A 22,282-nucleotide genomic window follows, 5' to 3' on the forward strand; every position below is an offset into this window, starting at 1 on the left:
ACAAAAAAGAGGTGTTATATCATGAAGAAATTCCTGAGAAAAGCAAAAGAGAGAAGAAACAATTTGGACATTACCTAAAAGGAATCCAGATCTTTAAAACTAAAACTAAGATGTACAAAGTGGGCCTATTTGATCAAGGTTAAGATACAGTATATGATTCCCCTCTTTTCTAATAGCTTTTAAATGTTTTTTTCCTAACTAGGACTTAATGTTGAGGCATTAAAATTGTTTTTATGGATAAGATATAGGGAGAAGGTTTTCTTTTGTTTTTAGAGGAAATAATAAGCTATGATATGGTAATTGAGTAGAAATAAAAAGAGATGAAAAGAAATTAATTTGTGGAACATCAATTGAAGGGATTAAATATTAATATTTTCAATTTGTTTCTAGTACTATAATTAATGGATTTTTCTTGATTATGTTTGAATGATGAGGTTTTAAAGATTTGTTTTTATACATTAGACATAGACTTTTGGTGATTAGGACTGAAAGATTTTTATTATTTGCCAATAGATAAAAGATAATTTATGGAATGAAGAGAGTTTTGGTTGAAATATTAAGGTATTAAGTATTAAGATGGTATTAAACTATTAAAAATGTTTATACTTGTTTGGATAAAAGAGGAAGATAATTTTTTAATATGTGTGTGGGTATGTGCTTTTGTACTTTCTATATTTTTTTATTTATATTTTCCTTAGTTTGTATTAGTTTTTATCTTTCTAATTTTAAATTTCAATTAAAAATATTATATAAAAACTTAATCTTTTTTAAAAAATAAAATTTATTATTTCTTCTTTTGAAAGAAAAGTATATAACCATCACAGTTGTAACTGACACCAGAACTATTACGGTAGGAATAGCATATTTAAAAAAACAAATGTAGTGTTTCTTAGTTGTATTTTGATATATTATATAGATATTATATTTTATGTTAAGAAATACATTGCAAATATTCATAGTGTAATAACTATTAATTAGGTTTGATTCGGTAAAATATTGTTGTACAGCTTTGAAAATTCAAGTTTCTTTTCCTTGTGGTATTTCTTTTTGTTTTTATTGCTAGAGTTGTAAAAATGTGCCACCGGTTAACAAGATTATTCAACTGCTTCCTAGTACGCGTGTTGCAAGACTGCAGATTAATTTCATTGAAGGAGAAAAAGTTATTCAGATTAAAGACGAGGATGTAATTAACCATGTTGCAGGTGATGTGCTAAAAAATCTTACTCTCCAAATTTATGACGAGGGAGACAGAAATATCAAAATAACTCCAGCTCTAGCTCAAAAAGTTAAAGTAAGTATAGGACATCTTGTGAACGTAATAATTTTAAGCAAAACTGTTTGCTTTGACTGTTACTTAGGCTGCCCATATCTTTTATAATGAATTTATATTTGTAAAACTTCAAGGAAAGAAAAAAAATAGCAGTTCAGCTTGTTCTCGTTTTTGTCACACATATAGAACTTAGAAAACTGCCTACTTTTGTTCACATTTTTTAAATGCTCTTTCTTAAATGTTACTGTGGAATGAAACCTAGTCCTTGCAGAATATTGAATGCTGACTATTAAGATATGCTTAAAAGGATAATTGTGCTTGAAGCCCAAAAAGAAACTATACTTTTCCAGAAGTTAACGCCAAACCTTTTTTCAATTTACTGCAGTTCGGCAGAAACACAAACTTAGCAGGAGTTCAATGTTACTTTATGGAACAACGAGGGAAAAACTGATGCCTGTTCTCCCCCCCCCCCCCCATCTCCTTATATGGCTGCATTTTTTTCTCTCCACCTTTTGACCTTAGATGCATATTTCTATGAGTCTCTGTGGTATCTGTGTAAGCCTCCAAAAGCTTCAGCAGCTTTAAGGCACAGTCAGCAGGTACCAAGAGGATATCAACTCCAGATTTGAAGCATTTTTGCCTTTCTGATCTGGATACCATCCACTAGCTTTTAACTGGGAGAAGCAATGCATCACAGGTCAACATCCTTTTGAATTAAGGTTTTTCAGATGGGATAATTTACAGAATGTGTTCAAAATCCAGGATCCATGACTCCTGTGGGATTGAAATTTAGCAATATTTTTTCTTCAGTACTGCCATGTTGCTTCATCACTACCCAGATATTTGGTAGACCAGTCCTCCCTAGCCTCCTGAGGTTAGGTAGACTGGCTCTTCTATTGGCCACTGGAGATCAGGTAGACCAGTTCCACTCTAGCCCACACACATCCCTACACACCTTCCCTTGTCCTCGCTGTGCCTCCCTTCAGCCCTCATGTACCTGCTCACATCCTTCCCACACCTTACTTATGCACCCCAACAACTTGGAGATTTCCTGAACTCTCAGCTCCTACTTGAAGAATGTGTGGTAGCCATTCACAGTCATTCATGCTTTTTGTCATCTTTCTCTTGGATTACTGCAATACATTATATTTGGGGTTATGTTTTGTATACATTTTTTTTGCATACTCTGAGCAGACAATTTTATAAAGGGTGCTTAAAGAAATACATGGACTATGAAGTATTCACCTTTCTTGAAAAAAATTTGTTAATTATTTCAAACAGTTGTCATGGTCTACCATGACAGCATTAGACTGAGAACATTACACTTTTATTTAGATTTGAATGTACATAATTTTGGATATTAAGAAATAGCCCCAATAAAATAGATGTGCTTATATTAAATTGAAGCACTTTCAGTTCAATTCATTAACAGTATTTCCATTTAGGACATTCCAGTGTTCATGAATTTCCAGAAAAAAAAATGGAATGGAATGGAATGGAATGGAATGGAATGGAATGGAGTGGAGTGGAGTGGAGTGGAGTGGAGTGGAGTGGAGTGGAGTGGAGTGGAGTGGAGTGGAGTGGAGTAGAGTAGAGTAGAGTAGAATAGAATAGAATAGAATAGAATAGAATAGAATAGAATAGAATAGAATAGAATAGAATAGAATAGAATTCTTTATTGGCCAAGTGTGATTGGACACACAAGGAATTTGTCTTGGTGCATACGCTCTTGGTGTACATAAAAGAAAAGATACATTTGTCAAGAATCATAAGGTACAACACTTAATAATAGTCATAGGGAAACAGTCAATATAAATCTTAAGGATACCAGCAACAAGGCAACAGTCATACAGTCATAAATGGGAGGAGATGAGTGATAGGAACAATGAGAAGATTAATAGTAATGCAGATTTAGTTTGACAGTGTTGAGGGAATTATTTGTTTAGCAGAGTGATGGCATTCGGGGAAAAAACTGTTCTTGTGTCTAGTTGTTCTGGTGTGCAGTGCTCTATTGCGTTGGTTTTTTTAAAATCAAGTTTTATTTATTTTTTTCTTTCACACACACACACACACACACACACACACACACATTTTATGAGCAGAGTATTGACCATATCATATCTTATACAACTTATCATATCCAATTTCATTTTACATAGTTACCATTTTTGCCAAAATATTCTTTTTCCATACTTTTTTATCTTATCTTAATACTTCTATACTTATTATATAAACAACATCCACCCTCAAATCCTAGTTTCTTAACATTATTTCAGTTAGTTATCTTATCCATTGTTAATCATATATATTCCCTTTTAAGTTTCATATTAATTCGTTCTTCATCCTAATAAATTTGCACATTCTCGGGGTTGCCTTTCTACCATCATCTCCCTTGTTTTACAACAATTCTCCTCTCCTCGCCTCTCTCTTCTATCCTTCCCTTCTTCTATCCTTTTCTACTTTCCTCTTTCCTCCTCTCCTACTCCTTCTCTACTTCCCCTTCCTTCCCCCTCCTCTATTCCTTCCTCCCTTTCTAACCTTCTCTCCTACTCTTATTTCCCCTCCTTTTCTTCCTCTCCTTTTCCCTTTCTTCTATTCCTCTCTCTCCTTCCTCTCTTCTTCTTCCCTCTACTCCTCCTTCCATTCTCTTTCCATTGTTGTATTCATTTTCAATTCAATATTTTCCACAATGGTATCTGGACAACCCCGATTTCTTCCCCCCCCACTTATTAACTATATTTTTCAAAGTCCCCATCACATTTTTTAATTATTAACAATGTATTTCAACTCATTCCATTTTTACATTGAAACCTTTTAACTTAATTAACCTTCCACCTCTTATTTTCCTTAGTTCCTAATTTCTTATTCCAACATCCATTAGTTATTTTCTCATTTACTAGCCTTTCAATTTTATATCTTAATTTCAGTTATTTTCACATTTAAACCAATCTTCATTTCATATTGCATCTGCTAATCCATTTTACAATAAATAATATACTTCTTCTTGTTTACTTCTTACATACAATTTCTATTATTAATACCTTTCATTTAAATCAACTAATAAATGCTTTTTCCCCCTTCCTTCTCTCCATTATTCTTCCCCTTTTACCCATTTTCTTTTGGTCTCTCCAAAATTCCACTTCTTAATATTTTTCTCCCATTCTCTTATTTTCTTCTTTTTCTTTTTCTTTTTATATTTATTGTATCTTTTCTCCTGAATCCTTTCTCTCATTTTTAAAATTGTTACCCTTTTAATTCCCCCTCTCAGTCTTTTCCCATTTCCTTCTTTTCCTTTCTTTTTTGGGTGATATTCCCCCCATCCACATTTGTTTTTCACTGTCAATCCCAGTTTATCTTCAATTATTTTCCTTTCAACATTATGTTCTTGCTTCACATTTACCGTATTTTTCGGAATATAAGACGCACCTTTTTACCCCCCAAAAGGGGGTGAAAATTTAGGTGCATCTTATACACCGAATGTAGCCCTGCCCACCCACTGGTCCCCACCCTTTGGCCTGTGCCTCGCAGCAGTTACCTTCTTGCAAGCAAACAGCAAGAAAAAACAGCCCCTTTCAGCTTCAGCATAGGTTAATTAGCACAAGTTGATTAGATCGGCCTTCCAACTCTCAGCTGATTTGTCTCAGCTGTTTTGTGCAGGGCTCTCCAGCTTGCTGCAAAAAGTCCTGGAGCAGATTTTTTTCCCCTAGCTATGCTGAAAAAACAAAACTGAAAGTAAAGCAGGTTCTTTGCTGCAGCATGACAAAATGAGGCAGAGAGAGATTTCTTTTTCTTTTTTCTCACCAAAAAGGTAGGTGCAAACAATGGGAAATTTAGGGAAAAGAGGAGAATTCAAGATTTTAAAACACAAAAGAAAAAAAGCTCTATTTAACTAGGGAATTGTAATAATTGAGATACTATTAATTGTATATTGTGTTGAAAGCAGAAATGGTTAAGTTGTGGTTTGGAGGAATATATGGGGGAAATTATTTGGTTTATTATTATTGGTAAATATAATTAATTGATTTGTAAGAAATTGGATTGCATGGAAATAATTGGAATATTCATGTTCATATTGATTAATATACAAAAAACATAGTTATAACTAATTGATTTATATAAAAATGTTGAATTTGTATTAAACAATTGTAATATTACATAATTAACCAATGTGAGGATGGATATAAAAATAGATGACACTGGGAAGGGGTATAATAGAATAGAAGGGAAAAATTGAATTTGATTAAGATTAGAGATGAGAATGAAGGGTAATATTGTTTTTTTTTTAAAAAAATAGATGAATAAATATGGCAAAAAGGAAATATAGAAATTGTAAATTTAATTGAAATGACTAAACACTGTTTAAATTTGTGAACCAGCCAAACACTCTGTTCAAAGAAAATACATTGTATGTTTGTATGTGTGTTTGTCTAAAAAATTTTAAAAAACCTTTTAAAAAAAACACAATCAAAACAGGTAGGTGCGTCTTATACTCTGGTGCGTCTTATACTCCGAAAAATACAGTATATTCTCTTTTTCCTTTTTTTTTTATTCTAACCATATTTCCGCTTCTTTATCACCCTTAAATGCTTCACGCACCTTCTTAAACATTTCCATTAATTCCTCATATTCCCAATGTTCCATCTTGTCAATTCAATTTTTTTTTACTTTTAATTTATATGTAGTTAAAATTCAAGTCCATCTCTCTCTCTTTTTTTTATTTCCAAATAGTATCCAATTCAAATATTTATCTAAACCATTCCAGTTTAAGGCTTTGTTCTTTTTCTCTTTCAAGGTTGGGATCCAGCAGTTTAAACAAGTACTCCTTCAATGTTTAAAGCATTTGTTTGTTGTAGTGCTTTCTTCTCTCTCCAGTTCACAAATCCCCAGGCAACACAATATCACTTTTAAATCCACATCGAAAATACTTTCTCTTCAATTTGTTTTCCTTTTATTGTTAAAAAGTGCTTTCTCTCAGTTTTCTTTTTCTTGTTTTATTTCTAATTTCTCCAAATTCAATTTTAAGTCCAGGTAGAAAGCTTTCTTTTTTGGGTTTTAGTCTTTTAACTTCCTCCTTATTCTTTTCCCTCCAATTAACATTCCAAAGTGTCAATTAGCCGCTCATTTCACGCTGGGACCTCTTTCAAGCTTCTTCCAAAGAATTTCTTTTTACCTTTAAATTGGCCAAATCACTCCTCCAGTAACAATATTCCATTCAAACATCAGTCCTGCACAAATCTTAGTCCGGTTGCCCCAATTTAGAGCGGTTATTTTAATGGCCGCCACCCCCCACCCCAACCCCACCGGATCAAAGAGCTGCCTCTGACCCTTCGAGGAACTTGCCTTTCCTCTTGGTCTTCCGAGGTGCCTCTCTTTCTTCACCGTCCCTCCAAGACAGTTCCAGTCCAAAGACTCCCCACCAGCGGTTTGTCTGGCAGGATTTTCGCAAAGCTCATCAGAGCTTTGCTATTGTCCAGCCAGTCTCGCTGCGCTGGTCCGGTTATCTCTCTATAGCGCCATTTTGAGGGTAGGAGTTGAAACAGTTTATGTCCAGGAAGCGAGGGGTCTGTAAATATTTTCATAGCCCTCTTTTTGACTTTTGCAGTATACAGGCCATCAATGGAAGGCAGGTTGGTAGTAATTGTTTTTTCTGCAGTTCTAATTATCCTCTGAAGTCTGTGTCTGTCTTGTTGGATTGCAGAACCAAACCAGACAGTTATAGAGATGCAGATGACAGAATCAATAATTCCTCTGTAGAACTGTATCAGAAGCTCCTTGGGCAGTTTGAGCTTTCTGAATTGGCACAGAAAGAGCATTCTTTGTTGTGCTTTTTTGATGTTGTTTTTGATGTTGGGTGTCCGTTTTAGGTCATGAGATATGGTAGAACCTAGAAATTTGAAGGTCTTTATTGTTGATACTGTATTGTCTAGTATTGTAAGAGGTGGTAGTATGGGAGGGTTTCTCCTAAAGTTCACCACTATTTCTACAGTTTTGAGTGTGTTCAGTTCCAGATTGTTCTGGTCACACCACGAGGTTAGTTGTTCAATCTCCTGTCTGTATGCAGATTCATCATTGTCTCGAATGAGACCGATCACTGTTGTGTTATCTGCGAACTTCAGTAGTTTAACAGATGGATCATTTGAGATGCAGTCTGGAATTTGCATGCTGTTGTCATCAATATCATCATGTAACCAGGTTTCAATAAAGCATAGGGCAGCTGCGCTGTGAAAATCAGAGTTGCATCTGTTTAAAAGGAGTATTTCATCCATCTTGTTAGCAAGTGAGAGTATATTTGTCAGGAAGATCGAAGGCAGAGCAGTTCTATTTCCTTTATTTCTTAGCTTGTTTAAAATTCCCGCCCTTTTACTTTGTCTCTGTTTCCTCCATTACGTTTTCTTGGTAATCCATAGCTCTGGGGAAATTGCTTCTTCCTGTGTTAAAATCTCCTCCACATTTGTAAAGACGGTGTGTGTGTGTGTGTGTGTGTGTGTGTGTGTGTGTGTGTGTGTGAGAGAGAGAGAGAGAGAGAGAGAGAGAGAGAGAGAGAGAGAGAGAGAGAGTTGCTCCTTAAAGAAACGTTGCTTAATTCTTAGCAGATGGTCTCATGAGTAAGAAACCATTAGAGAGCATTTCACTAATGGTGAAATGAAGGTCTCTATTGTTGATACTGTATTGTCTAGTATTGTAAGAGGTGGTAGTATGGGAGGGTTTCTCCTAAAGTTCACCACTATTTCTACAGTTTTGAGTGTGTTCAGTTCCAGATTGTTCTGGTCACACCATGAGGTTAGTTGTTCAATCTCCTGTCTGTATGCGGATTCATCATTGTCTCGAATGAGACCGATCACTGTTGTGTTATCTGCGAACTTCAGTAGTTTAACAGATGGATCATTTGAGATGCAGTCATTGGTATATAGAGAGAAGAGAAGTGGACAGAGCACACAGCCTTGTGGGCCCCCTGTGTTAATTGTACAGTATCTGATGTGATTCTGTTTAGCTTCACCTGCCTCTTCCTATTTCTTAGGACGCTTATGATCCACTTGCAAGTGTGTTCAGGTACTGTAGCTGATTTAGGTTAGTTAGAAGTGTGTCCGGAATGATGGTATTGAATGCTGAACTAAAGTCTGCAAAGAGGACCCTTGCGTAGATCTTTGGAGATTCAAGATGTTGTAGGATGAGGTGCAGAGCCATATTAACAGCATCATCTGTTGGTCTATTTGCTTGGTATGCAAATTGCAAAGGGTTTAACAGCGGATCCGTGATGGTTTTCAAGTGAGACAGCACTAGCCTTTCAAAGGTTTTCATAATTACAGATGTTAGAGCAACTGGTCTGTAGTCGTTCAGTTTCTTGATGGTGGGCTTCTTCGGCACTGGGATGATAGTAGAGCATTTGAAGCAAGAAGGAACATAGCATATCTCCAGCTATTGAAGATGTGGGTGAAAATGGGGGCCAATTGGTCAGCACAGATTTTTAAGCAAGAAAGAGTTATCTTGTCTGGGCCTGGAGCTTTCCCTGGCTTTTGTCTGTGAAATAGGTCTTGCACTTCCTTTTTTGTGATCACTAGGGGTTGTGAACTCAATGGAATGGGGTCAGTTGTAGGCGGCTTGGCTATTGTTAGTGTGTCTGAGATGGGGGTTGTGGAGATAGGTGGCTGTAGTTTCCTTTCAAATCTGCAGTAAAACATGTTCGGGTCATCTGCCAGTTGTTGATTTCCTTCAGCCTGGGAAGGAGGTTTGCCATAATTGGTGATACTTTTAAGAGTTTTCCATATGTTTGCTGGTTCATTTGTTGAGAATTGATTCTTTAGCCTTTCAGAGTAGCTTCTTTTTGCTGCTCTGATCTCCCTTGTTAATACATTTCTGGCCTGATGTACAGCATTTTATCACCTTTTCTGTAGGCTTCCTCTTTGGAACGACGTAGCTGCTTAAGTTTAGCTGTGAACCAAGATTTGTTGTTACTGTATATTCGCAAGTTCCTGGTCGGTACACTAGGTTTTCACAGAAGCTGACATATGATGTTACAGTCTCTGTGAGTTCATCTAAGTTATTCCAATCAGTGCAGTCAAGGCAGGCCTATAGCTTTAACTTTGCCTCCTCAGTCTAGGTCCTCACTGATTTAATTGTTGGTTTTGTGGTTTTAAGTCTTTGCCTGTAAGCAGGTACAAGGTGAATCATGCAATGATCAGAGTGTCTCACAGCTACTCGTGGTAAGGACCGGTAAGATCTTTTAGTGTTGTGTAGCAATGGTCTAAAGTATTCTTGCCTCTAGTGGGACAATTGACATGCTGAAAATATTTTGGTAGGTCTTTCCTTAAGTTTGTTTTGTTTAGATCTCCCATAATAATGGCCAGTGAATCAGGGTATTTGGCTTCAGCCTTCATAATCTGGTCAGCTAGAGTTCGTAATGCCTTGTTTACACAGGCTTGTGGAGGGACATAAACAGCAGTTAGTAGAAATGAGGAGAACTCGCGTGGACAGTAAAATGGTTTACAGTTGATAAGTAAAGAGACTAAGTTTCAGCACAGAATTTATATATTATAGTTATATCCTGAGACCAGCTGTTGTTGATATAAGCCTACTCTCTTCTTTTTATCTGATGATTCTGCAATTCTGTCTGCTCTATGTATCTGAAATTTGCATGCTGTTGTCATCAATATCATCATGTAACCAGGTTTCAATAAAGCATAGGGCAGCTGCGCTGTGAAAATCAGAGTTGCATCTGTTTAAAAGGAGTATTTCATCCATCTTGTTAGCAAGTGAGAGTATATTTGTCAGGAAGATTGAAGGCAGAGCAGTTCTATTTCCCCTATTTCTTAGCTTGTTTAAAATTCCCGCCCTTTTACTTCGTCTCTGTTTCCTCTGTTACATTTTCTTGGTAATCCATAGCTCTGGGGAAATTGCTTCTTCCTGTGTTAAAATCTCCTCCGCATTTGTAAAGACTGTGTGTGTGTGTGTGTGTGTGTGTGTGTGTGTGAGAGAGAGAGAGAGAGAGAGAGAGAGAGAGAGAGAGAGAGAGAGAGAGAGAGAGAGAGAGATCACAGAAAGTTGCTCCTTAAAGAAATGTTGCTTAATTCTTAGCAGATGGTCTCATGAGTAAGAAACCATTAGAGAGCATTTCACTGAGGCAGCCTTTGGCGGCGCCATCTTTAAATAAAATTTTAAAAAAACATAAGAACAGGAAAAATGTTACTTTTCTAATATCCAAAGTATTTTTTTTTATCTTAGATAAGCTGGACTCCAAAGCTTAATAGCAAACAACTGATCAAAGGATTGTTACCTAATGTGAAAGTTCCAACATCTGTAAAAGATGAATGCTATTGTCTGCTTACGTTTAGTGATGAACACGTGTCTTTGGCAAGTTCATTTGTGGTCAGGTTTGTACTTTTTCTTCAATCATGTTTCAGTAATGAAGCTTATACTGTAGATTTTCCTGCTGGGCAAATACTGTTATTGCCACCTTTTGTTTATACAGATGTACAGTATGAATGTTAAGAAGACATGCTGTATATTAACATATATAAATGTCACATCTGCCCAACTATGATCACATCACCACATTTGGGGTGGTTGGCAGCCTGCTCACATTTACAACCAGTTGCCAACTGCCTCTACAATTGTGTGATTGCCCTTTTGCAGTCTTCCAGGGGAAAGATCAGTGTTCAGGGGAACACTCAGTGTAACCTAGAAGATTGTGTCTGATAAGTAAGAGTGTGTTCTACTTTTGAAGCACAGACTCTTTTTGAGCCACAAGATCACTTCAGGAGGAGGAAAAGCGGTACTTTGACAGAAATAAACAGCATTATGGATTGGCCCTGTCATTTGTATGTAATTTACTCCACTGTAGTGTTTGTAGTTATTTGGGATGAAGAAGATCAAAACCTGCATGTTGTCATAATGATGCCAAAATAACAAAACATGCATCATAACAGAATGCACGATCTGCCCTTTTGTATTTGTAGCAGAGTGTCATATGCAACGTATACAAGGGGTGGAGTTTGCATTACAATATCACATGTTCTGTCATTTCCCCCCCCCCTCCACTCCATTTCTGCAGATGTCCCTGCCTGAATCTCAGTAAAGATTAACTATACAAAGTATGAACAATATGAAATTTACCACTATTTCCTTAAAATAAGTATATTAACCTCTCACTGTGTATTTCACTAGACCGGTTGCTGATGAGCCAAAACATATCAAAAGTGAAATTAAAGGATCAAATATAATAAAAATGGGTGAAAAGCTGCAAGGTGAAATGGGTATGTATGTGTAACATTTTTATATCTTAACATTTTTAACTGACACCTTGATAGAACCATGGCAGTCCTTAGCAGCTTGATATATTCACCAGCTGCAGTCATGTGGCTTTTATTTATTCATTCAGCTCTCAAAAGGGAGTTGAGTTCCAATCTGTCCATATTATGCAAAGTAAATCTATATTTACATTTGGCCCCACATTCTGATTTGATTTAGTGCTGTTAGGTTTGCATTAATGGCATGTTGACTAAGATTCTAGACTTCTATTACATTTAGGCTATGTGATAGAATATTCTGCTTGCATAGTTCAAAGCATGAAGCCCATTTCAGATCTTGAATAAGCATGAAATCGAACTACTGTGGTATTTAACATCGAGGAGGGCTTTAAGCTTTATGTAGAATGTAGTTTATAACATATTATAAATATGGTAATATTTTAATCTGTTTTGTAACTCTAATATGTTATACAGTATTTCTATAACTTGTACTTTTTATATATATAAAAGAGATAATGATTACCGATCAGCATGGAAATCGGATTCAGTCCCTGACATCATCTTGTATGACTGCCTTGAAGATTTCTGGGAATGGGCTGGATAAATCAGATTTGAAAACTATTTGGCAGGTATTTTTTTTAATATCCCACATTATATCCATTTAAATATTTTTTTTTTCTTTAAAGAAGCAGGGAGAGGAGTTTATACCTCTATCGCTAAAGCAGCTTACAAGAAGTTCTTGAGCTCCAGTCATTCATTTAGAAGCCATTCTAAGTTATGACAGTACTGAAAAAAAGTATCTTGCAGCTGCTCCTTAAACTCACAGCTTCCCTGCAGTCATGTATGTGATCATTATGCAGGCAATTGACAGTCAGTGTGCATTTATGACAGTTACAGTATCTGAGGAACATGTGGTCATCATTTGTAACTTTCCCATCCAGCTTCCAACAAGCAAAGTCAATGGGTGGAAAACCGGATTCACATAACAACTATGATTCACTTAAAGACAATAGCTATAAAGGTCATAAAATTGGTGTGACAACTCAGTTAATCATGTGATGACTCACTTAATGACCACATCTCTAAATGACAGAGGTTTTAATCCTATTTGTGGTCGTAAATCCGTTACAGTTACATGAATATTAAGAGATGGCTAGAATGCCTTTTCAGTCCTAGGAAAACTATTTTATTATTCATAAACAAATGTGTTAATTGGGTTCTCTTTACCTACTTTTAGGACTTTGTGGAAAACCAGTCAGATTTTAGGTCATATTTCTGTAGAAATACTTAATATTTAAAAGGGTTCCCAAACTCCTAAACATCACTGTACATAAAATGATATATTTGTCACTGGAGTTTGATCCAAATTTCTGTGAAACAGATTATAATTTTTGTCAACACACATAAATTCCTGGGCCAAATTTAGCATTTGATTTCAGTCACTTTGCATCAAATATGCAGTATGAATATTCTTGTTATGCTTTTACAATCAACTAATTTTCCCCCGTAAAATCCTAACAAGTTTTCTTTATCTCTTATTACATATTTTTATAGCAAAGTACACAAACTATTTCTATCAAAGGAATTAAGTTTGAACCAGGCCCACCAGAAGTTAAAGAACTGCACGTTGCTTGGCATGATTTGTCCCATTACCGGAAGTTAAGTTTGATTGCTGGCCCTCCTGCTAAATTGGGTCTTCTGGATTGGATAGAACCAGAGAAGGTAAGCCAATGCCATATGATATAATACTAACCAAATGATGCTATGCTAACAATTGGTTTTGTGAATCTGTACAATTTTAAGGGTTGAGGAGTTTATTAATTATGCTTGAAAGTTTGACATATTTATTATCTGGTATAAAACAAAACTGAAACAAAAAATGTAATTTGAATTTATATTCACAAATAATTAATGAAATAGTATATGCATGCTATATATTCTACATAATTCCAAATAATAATCTTTTGTTTTAGGCTATATCTGTAATTAATGGCAAACAATTACCAAAGGCTCTTACAATCCAGCTCTGTGATCAGTGGAATAATCCATCTGCTGAACCTAATGTCAAAATCACACTTTTAAAACATAATAATATACAGGTAAGTAAAACTTGGTCTTCCCTTTACAAATTCCTTATACCATAGAGATTGATTGTCCATATATTGTCCTAAAGCTTATTTCCCATGACATCTTGTTTTTTTCTGCGGAATTATTTGACTGGATAGATAGATAAAACTTCAGTCAATTAAGCATATCAAATATATAAAACCGATACAAAAATACAACTAGAGGAAAAAAACAATAGAACATGTTCATAATAAATCATCTCCACAATATTGCATTTTACTGGGAAGCCAAGAATATATATGAAAAAATGTTATTTAGTAAGCTTTATCAGTATTTTGTCATAAGAAGAAATATTTTTTTCCAGATTTTTCCTTCAAATATGCTGTATAAAACAGATGAAACTGGTAGAGCAAGCGTTGGAGTTCTTACTATTCATGCTCCTAAGTAAGTGATTAAAATTCTTCCTATTATTCAGAATATGCTTAAAATATATATTTAAAGTCCTGCTATGAAGGCATAGGAATTTATGTATTTACTTTAAAAATTATTATCCTTAATTGTGCATGTGCTATAAATGGGAAATAAAGATAAGCAGGAGCAATACCAACAATGAAACACACAAGAAAAACAAAATTCAAAGAAATAAAATCAGATGACTGCAAACATTACAAATTTTGTTTAAAAAGCAAATGTTGCAAAATGTCAGATGTGAAGCCCAGATAAACAGGTTGAATTTGTTGGTCATTTGAAAACCATAAAGGTGGATTTTGTATATTTTAAAATTTGTGTCATGTTAATTTAATGTATCAACTATCATATCCTATAATAATTAAAAATTTGGAATATTAATTAAATGGTATGATATATGGTGTGTGTGTATACATATATAGGAATGATATGATACAGCTCATAATATTTACATCAATAGCAAGAACAATAAAAATAGATAATCATACTAAAATCACTATTACAAATTCAATTCAGTACAAAAATCAGTAGTTAAATATCAATACATCCAATTTAGTATAACTATTAAAGAGGCTCACCACTACCACCAGACTCTCAGACATGGTAGCACAGCCATATCTTTAGGGCTTTCAAAAAGGCCAATAGCGTAGAGGGGCAACCTAAATTCTGGGGAATGACATTTCAAAGGGTGGATACCAAGATAGAAAATGCTCTCTTCCTGTCAGATGAAAGTAGACAGGATCCGTAACATGCCTCTTCTCCAGATCCAATGGGACAAGTAGATATAACTGGAGGTGCAATTCCTCAGATACTCTGGTCCCTTGCCATATAGGTCTTTATAAGTCATCAGCACCTTGAATTGCACCTGGAAGCACACTTTAAAGGCAAACTTATGTAGAGCACGTGACAGTAATATTTGGGAGGTAATCAGTGAATGAGTGACTGAGAGCAATGCGTCATGATCCAAGAAATGGTTACAAATGGCACCCAACACAAAACTGCATAAAATCCCTCTTTGAACAGGAGTCTGGAATTCAGGAGGATGTCCAAAATGCACACAATGTCTGTTTGGGGCAGTGTCACCTCATTAAGAACAAGACATGATAAATCCCTAGAACCAGAAGTCCCCAAAACCCAAAGCCACTCAGTCTTGCTAAGAGTTAAGCTGAAAGCTGTTGTTCCCAGCTTCCAGTCACCAAGTGACAACATCAACAACTTATTTTAGTTTATTATGGACAGAGATGTTAAGCTGAATATCATCAGTGTAATGAAGACACTTACCCCATAGTGATGAATGACCCATCAGCTTTATGTAGATGTTAAATGGGAGAGAGGAAAGTACCAAACCTCATGGAATCCCACAAAGCAAAGACCATGAGCTTGAGCTTTCCATCCAGGGAAAAAGGAGGAGAATCAGCACAATATACTGCCACCTATCCCTAATGCCTGAATCCAGCCCAGAATGATACCATGGACCTTCGGCTGATGTTATGCAATGCCAGATCCGTAGTAAATAAAGCCCCCCCCCCATTTGTGATCTTGTTCAGGAGGGGGAAGCGGATCTGGCAGGAATTACGGAGACCTGGTTGGGCCAAGAGGGGGTAGTCCCCCTCGTTGAAATGTGCCCACCTGGTTTCCGCGCATTTCATCAACCGAGGTCACAGGGTAGGGGCGGGAGGGTGGCGGTTGTTATAAAAGAAGGTCTCGGACTGAGGGAGGCCACTGTTCCTCAGATTGCCGGATGTGTGTCCCTCCTGGTGAAGTGGGGTCAGGTGGGCTTGCTGATCACGTACCTGGCTCCCCGCCACATGGCAGCGGCCTGGGGGATTTTAACCTGCCATCCGTCGGTGAAGCGTCTGAGGCAGCGCGGGAATTCATGGCTTCCATGACGGCTATGGACCTGACCCAGTTAGTGAATGGCCCTACTCATGGGGGGAAACACTCTGGACTTGGTTTTTGTCTCTGGTCAGTGGCTGAATGAACTCAATATTGGGGATATAGTGACTGAACCCTTGTCGTGGTCGGATCATTCTCTCCTTCACTTTGACCTTTGAACCGCTACACCCCGCTGCAGGGAGGCGGAACCGATGAGGTGGTTCCGCCCCAGGCGCCTTATGGACCCGGATCGGTTCCAGACGGAGCTTGGGCTGTTTCCTGAGGCTCTGGCTCATGGCTCGACCGAAGACCTGGTGGCCGCCTGGGACAGGGCGGCCACTGGAGCTTTGGATCAGGTCATGCCTTTGCGGCCTCTGACTCGGCGCCGATCTTGCTTGGTTCCTTGGTTTACTGAGGAGCTGAGGGAGATGCGCCGGAAAAGACACCTGGAGAGCGGTTGGAGGACCAGCTGGTCTGAATCTGACCGAACACTGGTAAGGTCTCATATTAAGATTTACCTAGTGGCGATAAAAGCGGCAAAATGTAACTTATTTTTCTGCTCTTATTGCGTCATCAGATAATCACCCAGCCGCCCTGTTTAGGGTGACCCGCTCCCTGCTCCTTCAGGAAGCGCGGGAGGACCCCTTGGAGGGAGCCGAGGATTTTGTACAGTATCTGTATGATAAAATCGCTCAGATTCAGGAACAGCTGGACTCTGATGGGGTAGATTCAGGGGGGAGGATGGAGGCAGGTCTTGAGAATATTATCTGGGAAGAGTTTGACTCTGTGACTCCTGAAGACGTGGACAGGATACTGAGTAGACTGAATGTTGCCACATGTTTATTGGATCCGTGTCCCTCCTGGTTGGTGCAATGCTCTTTACATGAGGCTCCCCTTGAGGAGCACCTGGAGGCTCCAGCTGATCCAGAATGCGCTCCCATGTAACCCCCCTCCTGCGCGAGCTGCACTGGCTCCCGGTGGTCTTCTGGGTGCACTTCAAGGTTTGGTTACCACCTTTAGAGCGCTCCATGGCTTAGGACCAGGGTATCTACGAGACCGCGTTCTGCCACCAGTAGCCTCTCACCGACCAGTACGCTCCCATAGAGAGGGGCTTCTTAGGGTGCTGTCGGTCAAACAGTGTCGACTGGTGGCCCCCAGGGGGAGAGCCTTCTCTGTGGGGGCACCCGCCATCTGGAACGAGCTCCCCCCGGAGATACGGAGGATCCCGGATCTGCACGCTTTCCGCTGTGCCCTCAAAACATTCCTATTCCAGCAGGCCGGCCTGGCCTAGCCTCTCTTTTAAACTGTTTTTAAATTTTTTAAATTTTAAATTTGTCTTGTAAATGTGGGGTGTTTTAAATTTTGTTCTCTGGGCCAATTTATTTAATTGTATTTTAATGGTTTTTTTACATTTGTATTATATGTGTTTTATCTTTTGGCTGTTCACCGCCCTGAGTCCTTCGGGAGTAGGGCGGTATTCAAATTCAATAAATATAATAATAATAATAATAATAACAACAACAACAACAACAACAACAACAACAACAACAACAACAACAACAACAACAACAACTTGAAAAGTATTGAAGGCAAAGCTGACCAGAAACTAACTTGGAACTGGTTAAGATCAGGAGTACTGAAAAAAGAAACTGAAAGCTTTATTTTGGCAGCTCAAGAACAAGCCCTAGCCACAAACTGTATGAAGGCAAAAATTCAACATGTTACCACCAACAGCAAATGCCGCCTCTGCAATGAGAAAGATGAGACAGTCGACCACCTGATCAGTGGGTGCAGCAAAATTTCACAAACTGACTACCTACAACGCCATGACCGTGTTGCTAAAATCATTCACTGGAAATTGTGCCAGAAGTTTGGATTTGAGTACAGCAAAAACCACTGGGAACATCAGGTTGAGAAAGTTTTAGAGAATGAGAAACTCAAGATCTTGTGGGACTTTAGGATTCAGACTGACAGGCACTTGGTCCACAACACACCTGACATAACAATAGTTGAAAAGAAAAAAGTATGGTTCATTGACATTGCAATACCTGGTGATGCACGGATTGAAGATAAGCAGCAAGAAAAAATCACAAAGTACCGGGACTTACAAATTGAAGTTGAGCGACTGTGGAAAAAGAAATCGTGTGTTGTCCCGATTGTAATTGGAGCCCTCGGAGCAATACCCAAAGGGCTACCCCACTATTTAGAAATTCTAAATTTGCCGGACTTGAACATTTTGACTCTACAAAAAACCACCTTACTCGGAACAGCTTACATCCTCCGACGATACCTTAACAGTTTCTAGGTCCTTGGTTAGGACTCGAGCTGCTGAGCTATTAACCAGCCTCAAAGGCTGTGAATCTCACTAAAGATTAACCAATAAATAATAATGGTACCAAAGGCTGCCAAGATGCCAAGAAAAGAGGTCATTTGGATGCCGTTTACCATTGTAAATATATGCCAGTTGCCAAATGTCAAAATTTTGATCACATGACCATGGGGATACTGTGGCAGTTGTAAAAAAAATGGTTGTATAAGTGAAAGACTATTATATATTGGAACTCCTATATTTCTATTTAAAATGTTGGAGCCTTCAGTAGAACTATATTGATGTTTAATTATTATTGTATTTCAGAGGAGAGTACACCTTGCAATTCAAGACCTTGTATATCAGGAATGTACTAACCAGTCCAGAGATCAAGATAAATGTTTTGCCTGACCCAGAGAAACCTGTATGTTTAAATATTATATATGATGAGAATGCTATCTTCACTGCTGGAAACACTTTTCCTGGTGAGTGCTTTAACATTTTTTTTATTTTCTAATGATAACCATTAGAAACTTGGAATGCTTTTTCTTGTCTTTTATTTCTTATTTTCCAACAGAATATTTTTGGCTATCTTTTAAAAGATAGTTTGCCCTATCGATGTCATTTTTAGGTTATAAATGGCTGTTTCTCTACAGTTTAATATAGCAATCTGCTGATATTTTGGTGCGAAATGCCTTTACATTGAAGTGTCATATGAATAGATCTAATTTAGGCTGCTTAAAACCTTTTTTCTGCTCCACAAGACAAAGTTTATTGAGTATGATTGAAAGATTGGGGGTAAGCCCATGGAAAGAAGTGATAATTTTCAAAACCTAAATTGAAGTAGAGCTAAGAACAGTTTATAATCTGATACCAAATCTAAGACTCCAAACTCTGAAAAGCAGTTATCTATAGGAATTAGGAATATTGTTTTTCAATTGATAAGCTGCATTAGTGGACTGGCGGAATACAAATTATTCTCACATTATACTCCCATTGGGAATATACCTTCATATTCCATTAATGTAATCCTACCAAAATTGAGATTATTCTCGCCTTTTTTATAATAAAGATAATTAGTACTTTTTGGAAGTAACTTATTACTCTTTTCAGTTTTAGTCTCAGAATATTTTAATATTCTGAGACAGTTGCTCAGCAATTCAATTTGCTTCTGTAGATACTCCTCAATGTTCTTAATCTCCAAACCAAAAGAATTTACTCATTTATTTATTTTATTACATTTATTTATTTTATTTATTATATTATTTCAGAATTTATTTATTTTATTACTGTAGCCTATATCAATAAAATATAGTTCCAGTCAAAATGGATAGTCATCTTCATGGTTTGGCTTTGGTCAAAGTGCTGACATAAGTCTTGAAACCTTATTGCGTTTTCCTTCCTCTTCGCTATAAAAAGTATCTGTTCTATCATATTGGTCCATGGCATTGGAATCACTGGATGCTTTGGTACCATTGACTTTGTAAACCGCTTAGAGAGGGCTGTAAAGCACTGTGAAGTGGTATATAAATCTAAGTGCTACTGCTATTCTGGGTTATGGCACTGGAGGCTTTGGCTATGATGTGATGTCATTAAATGTCTGGGAATATAGTGATGCATTTTTATGGAATATACATCATTATAGTACCATTATCAGTTTCCTACATTCTTTGACATGTATTTGTGACTAGAATATTTTACTTCAGAGTTTTAATCTGGAAGTTAAGTTTAGCAACATGTGTGAAAATGTATTTTCCTTCCTCATGCAGATTTCACGGTTAGTGTTATTTCTGAAGATGGCAACAATATTAAAAATATAAATCCAGGAAGGATTTCTATGAAAATCAAGGAAATAGGCAATGATGAAAATGTAAGTAACAGGAAACAATGTGTACAACAGATAAACAGATAGACACTATACATATGTGTGCAAATTGAGTTCCGGTTAAACCTATCCATCAATTTATGTATAACTATGTTATTTTTTCCATCATACCAGATGTTTCACAGTAATGCCTTGTTCGGTAGTAGATCAGGTTCCATAAAGGACATTTCAGTGTCAGAATGAATATCTTTTTTATTATGATTATTTTATTGTACTTTATTGAAAAGATGGTGCCATGTCAGGATAACAATGCAAATAAAGCAAAACCAGAGAGAGCAATGATAAATCTTAACATATATGCTAATAACTGTAACTGTACTATGTTAACAGTAATTGCAACAATACAAACAAACAAAAACAAAAACAAAGACAAAAGGAAACAAAAGAAAACTTCAATTAAGTTTCTACTTACATTAGTTTATTTACAAATTTTTCCATATTATATCCATAGTTTTATATATCTTTGTTGTACTGACATTCATAAACTTCCCTCTCATTTCTATCTCTTGTCTATATCCATTCCTAAAATTTATTTGATGTCCTGTAATATTTCAAGTCTTCTTTATCTTTAATTTTTAAAGTTAATCTGTCCATTTCTGCACAATCCCAAATTTTCCTAATTATGTCATCATCCATTGGGGTGTTCACATTTTTCCAATATTTAGCATATGTAATTCTAGCTGCAGTCAATATATGTAACACTAAGTAGATGGTTGCTTTGTCATAACTTTCCGACAATATACCTAAGAGGCATGTTTCTGGTTTGAACTCAATATGTTGCTCAGTTATCATTTCTAGCCATTTATAAATTTTCTCCCAGTAACTCCTTGCTTTCTTACATGTCCACCACATGTGGTAGTATGATCCTGAAGTCTGGTTGCATTTCCAACAATTGGCGGAGTTGTTCTTATACATTTTGGCCAATCTTGCTGGAGACAAATGCCACCTGTAAAACATTTTGTAAAGGTTTTCTTTATATGCCCGGCCATCGTGAGTTTGTAGTTTCTCTCCCAAATTTTTAGCCGTTTTTCTAATTCTATATTGTACCCAAAATTCCTTGCCCAGGCAATCGTTGTTTCTTTAACTATCTCTTCCTCCATTTTATAGTTCTGTTGTAGAGATGTTTTGTGGAGATGAGGAATTAAGAAAACATCCCAATTAGGGCAGACAGAATCAGTTTAATTATTTTATTGCAATAAAAGGATCAGATAGGTATTGATACCTCAAGATCTGAACCCCGTTAGGATCCTGAGACTCCAGTTTTATACAGTTTCAAACAAAGGATCCTTTGAAGTTAGCAGTTCATATGGTCCTATACATTTATCAATTTTAATTGACATTACAGAATTTCTTTGCAAAACAGTCATAATTCTTTTTGTAGATTACTGAAGCATATCTGTTATCTTTTGTTGAAATAACAAAGTGGACATCCCTGTCACTTTAACCTCAAGGTGTAAATCACGTAGACTGTTCTTATCTGTGACAACTGAGAGGCCTTGAAGTAAGCATCCTGTGTTCTGAATATAATTACAAGCAATTTCTCTCTTACAATATTAAGAACAAAGAGGGACCCTTCAGTGACTATCTAACTGGACCTGTGTTTTTTATTTATTTTATTTTATTTGTTACCTGTTCCACCATACTCCCCCCTCTGAGAGTTTGTCTTAAGCATAAACTCTCACAACTTACTTATAAGTATAACTACTGAGTATAAAAAGTTCCAATAAACAACTCTATGATATAAAAATGCTAACAAAATATAAGAATTAAAGGCATATAAAAGATTATATATGATTGTTTCCATTCTTCTAAGTCTTAGGAAGATTCTCTCCATCTTTCCATTGGTCCCATTTCCACATATGGATCTACAGCAGGATCTGTAGGTCCTTCCATAGGGTAGGAACCAAGTTGATTAAGAAATTGTTCTGTCAGAGCTAGTTCCCTCTCAACTTTAAGTTCCTTTACTGCTTTTATGGACAATTGTCTGAGGAGTGGTATGACACATGGAATGAATGCTAAACCAGCAATGGCACATATGAACAAAAATATCATTTGCTTAATCCAGCCGGACCCAGGCACCCAAGAAAACCACATGTCAGAAGCTTGTAACCTCTGACTTATCTTGGAAGCCCTATCCTGTAACTCCCGAGCACCTTCTCTGACCA

General features: G+C 36.8%; 1 protein-coding gene across 1 annotated transcript in view; it reads left to right on the forward strand.

Annotated features, from left to right (window-relative positions):
* The window catches only part of SMCHD1 (structural maintenance of chromosomes flexible hinge domain containing 1), a 104,959-nt gene that overhangs the window by 41,076 nt on the left and 41,601 nt on the right, over nucleotides 1–22,282 (forward strand). Inside the window, 9 exon segments of the mRNA XM_070940990.1 lie at nucleotides 1,064–1,291; nucleotides 10,490–10,638; nucleotides 11,432–11,520; nucleotides 12,025–12,143; nucleotides 13,069–13,236; nucleotides 13,488–13,613; nucleotides 13,946–14,025; nucleotides 18,560–18,717; nucleotides 20,002–20,102. Coding sequence (XP_070797091.1) covers nucleotides 1,064–1,291; nucleotides 10,490–10,638; nucleotides 11,432–11,520; nucleotides 12,025–12,143; nucleotides 13,069–13,236; nucleotides 13,488–13,613; nucleotides 13,946–14,025; nucleotides 18,560–18,717; nucleotides 20,002–20,102 — 1,218 coding nt within the window.

This window comes from Pituophis catenifer, unplaced genomic scaffold (genome assembly GCF_029215685.1).
Source record: "Pituophis catenifer annectens isolate HBS135680 unplaced genomic scaffold, rPitCat1.0.hap2 SCAF_3, whole genome shotgun sequence".
Taxonomy (NCBI): domain Eukaryota; kingdom Metazoa; phylum Chordata; class Lepidosauria; order Squamata; family Colubridae; genus Pituophis; species Pituophis catenifer.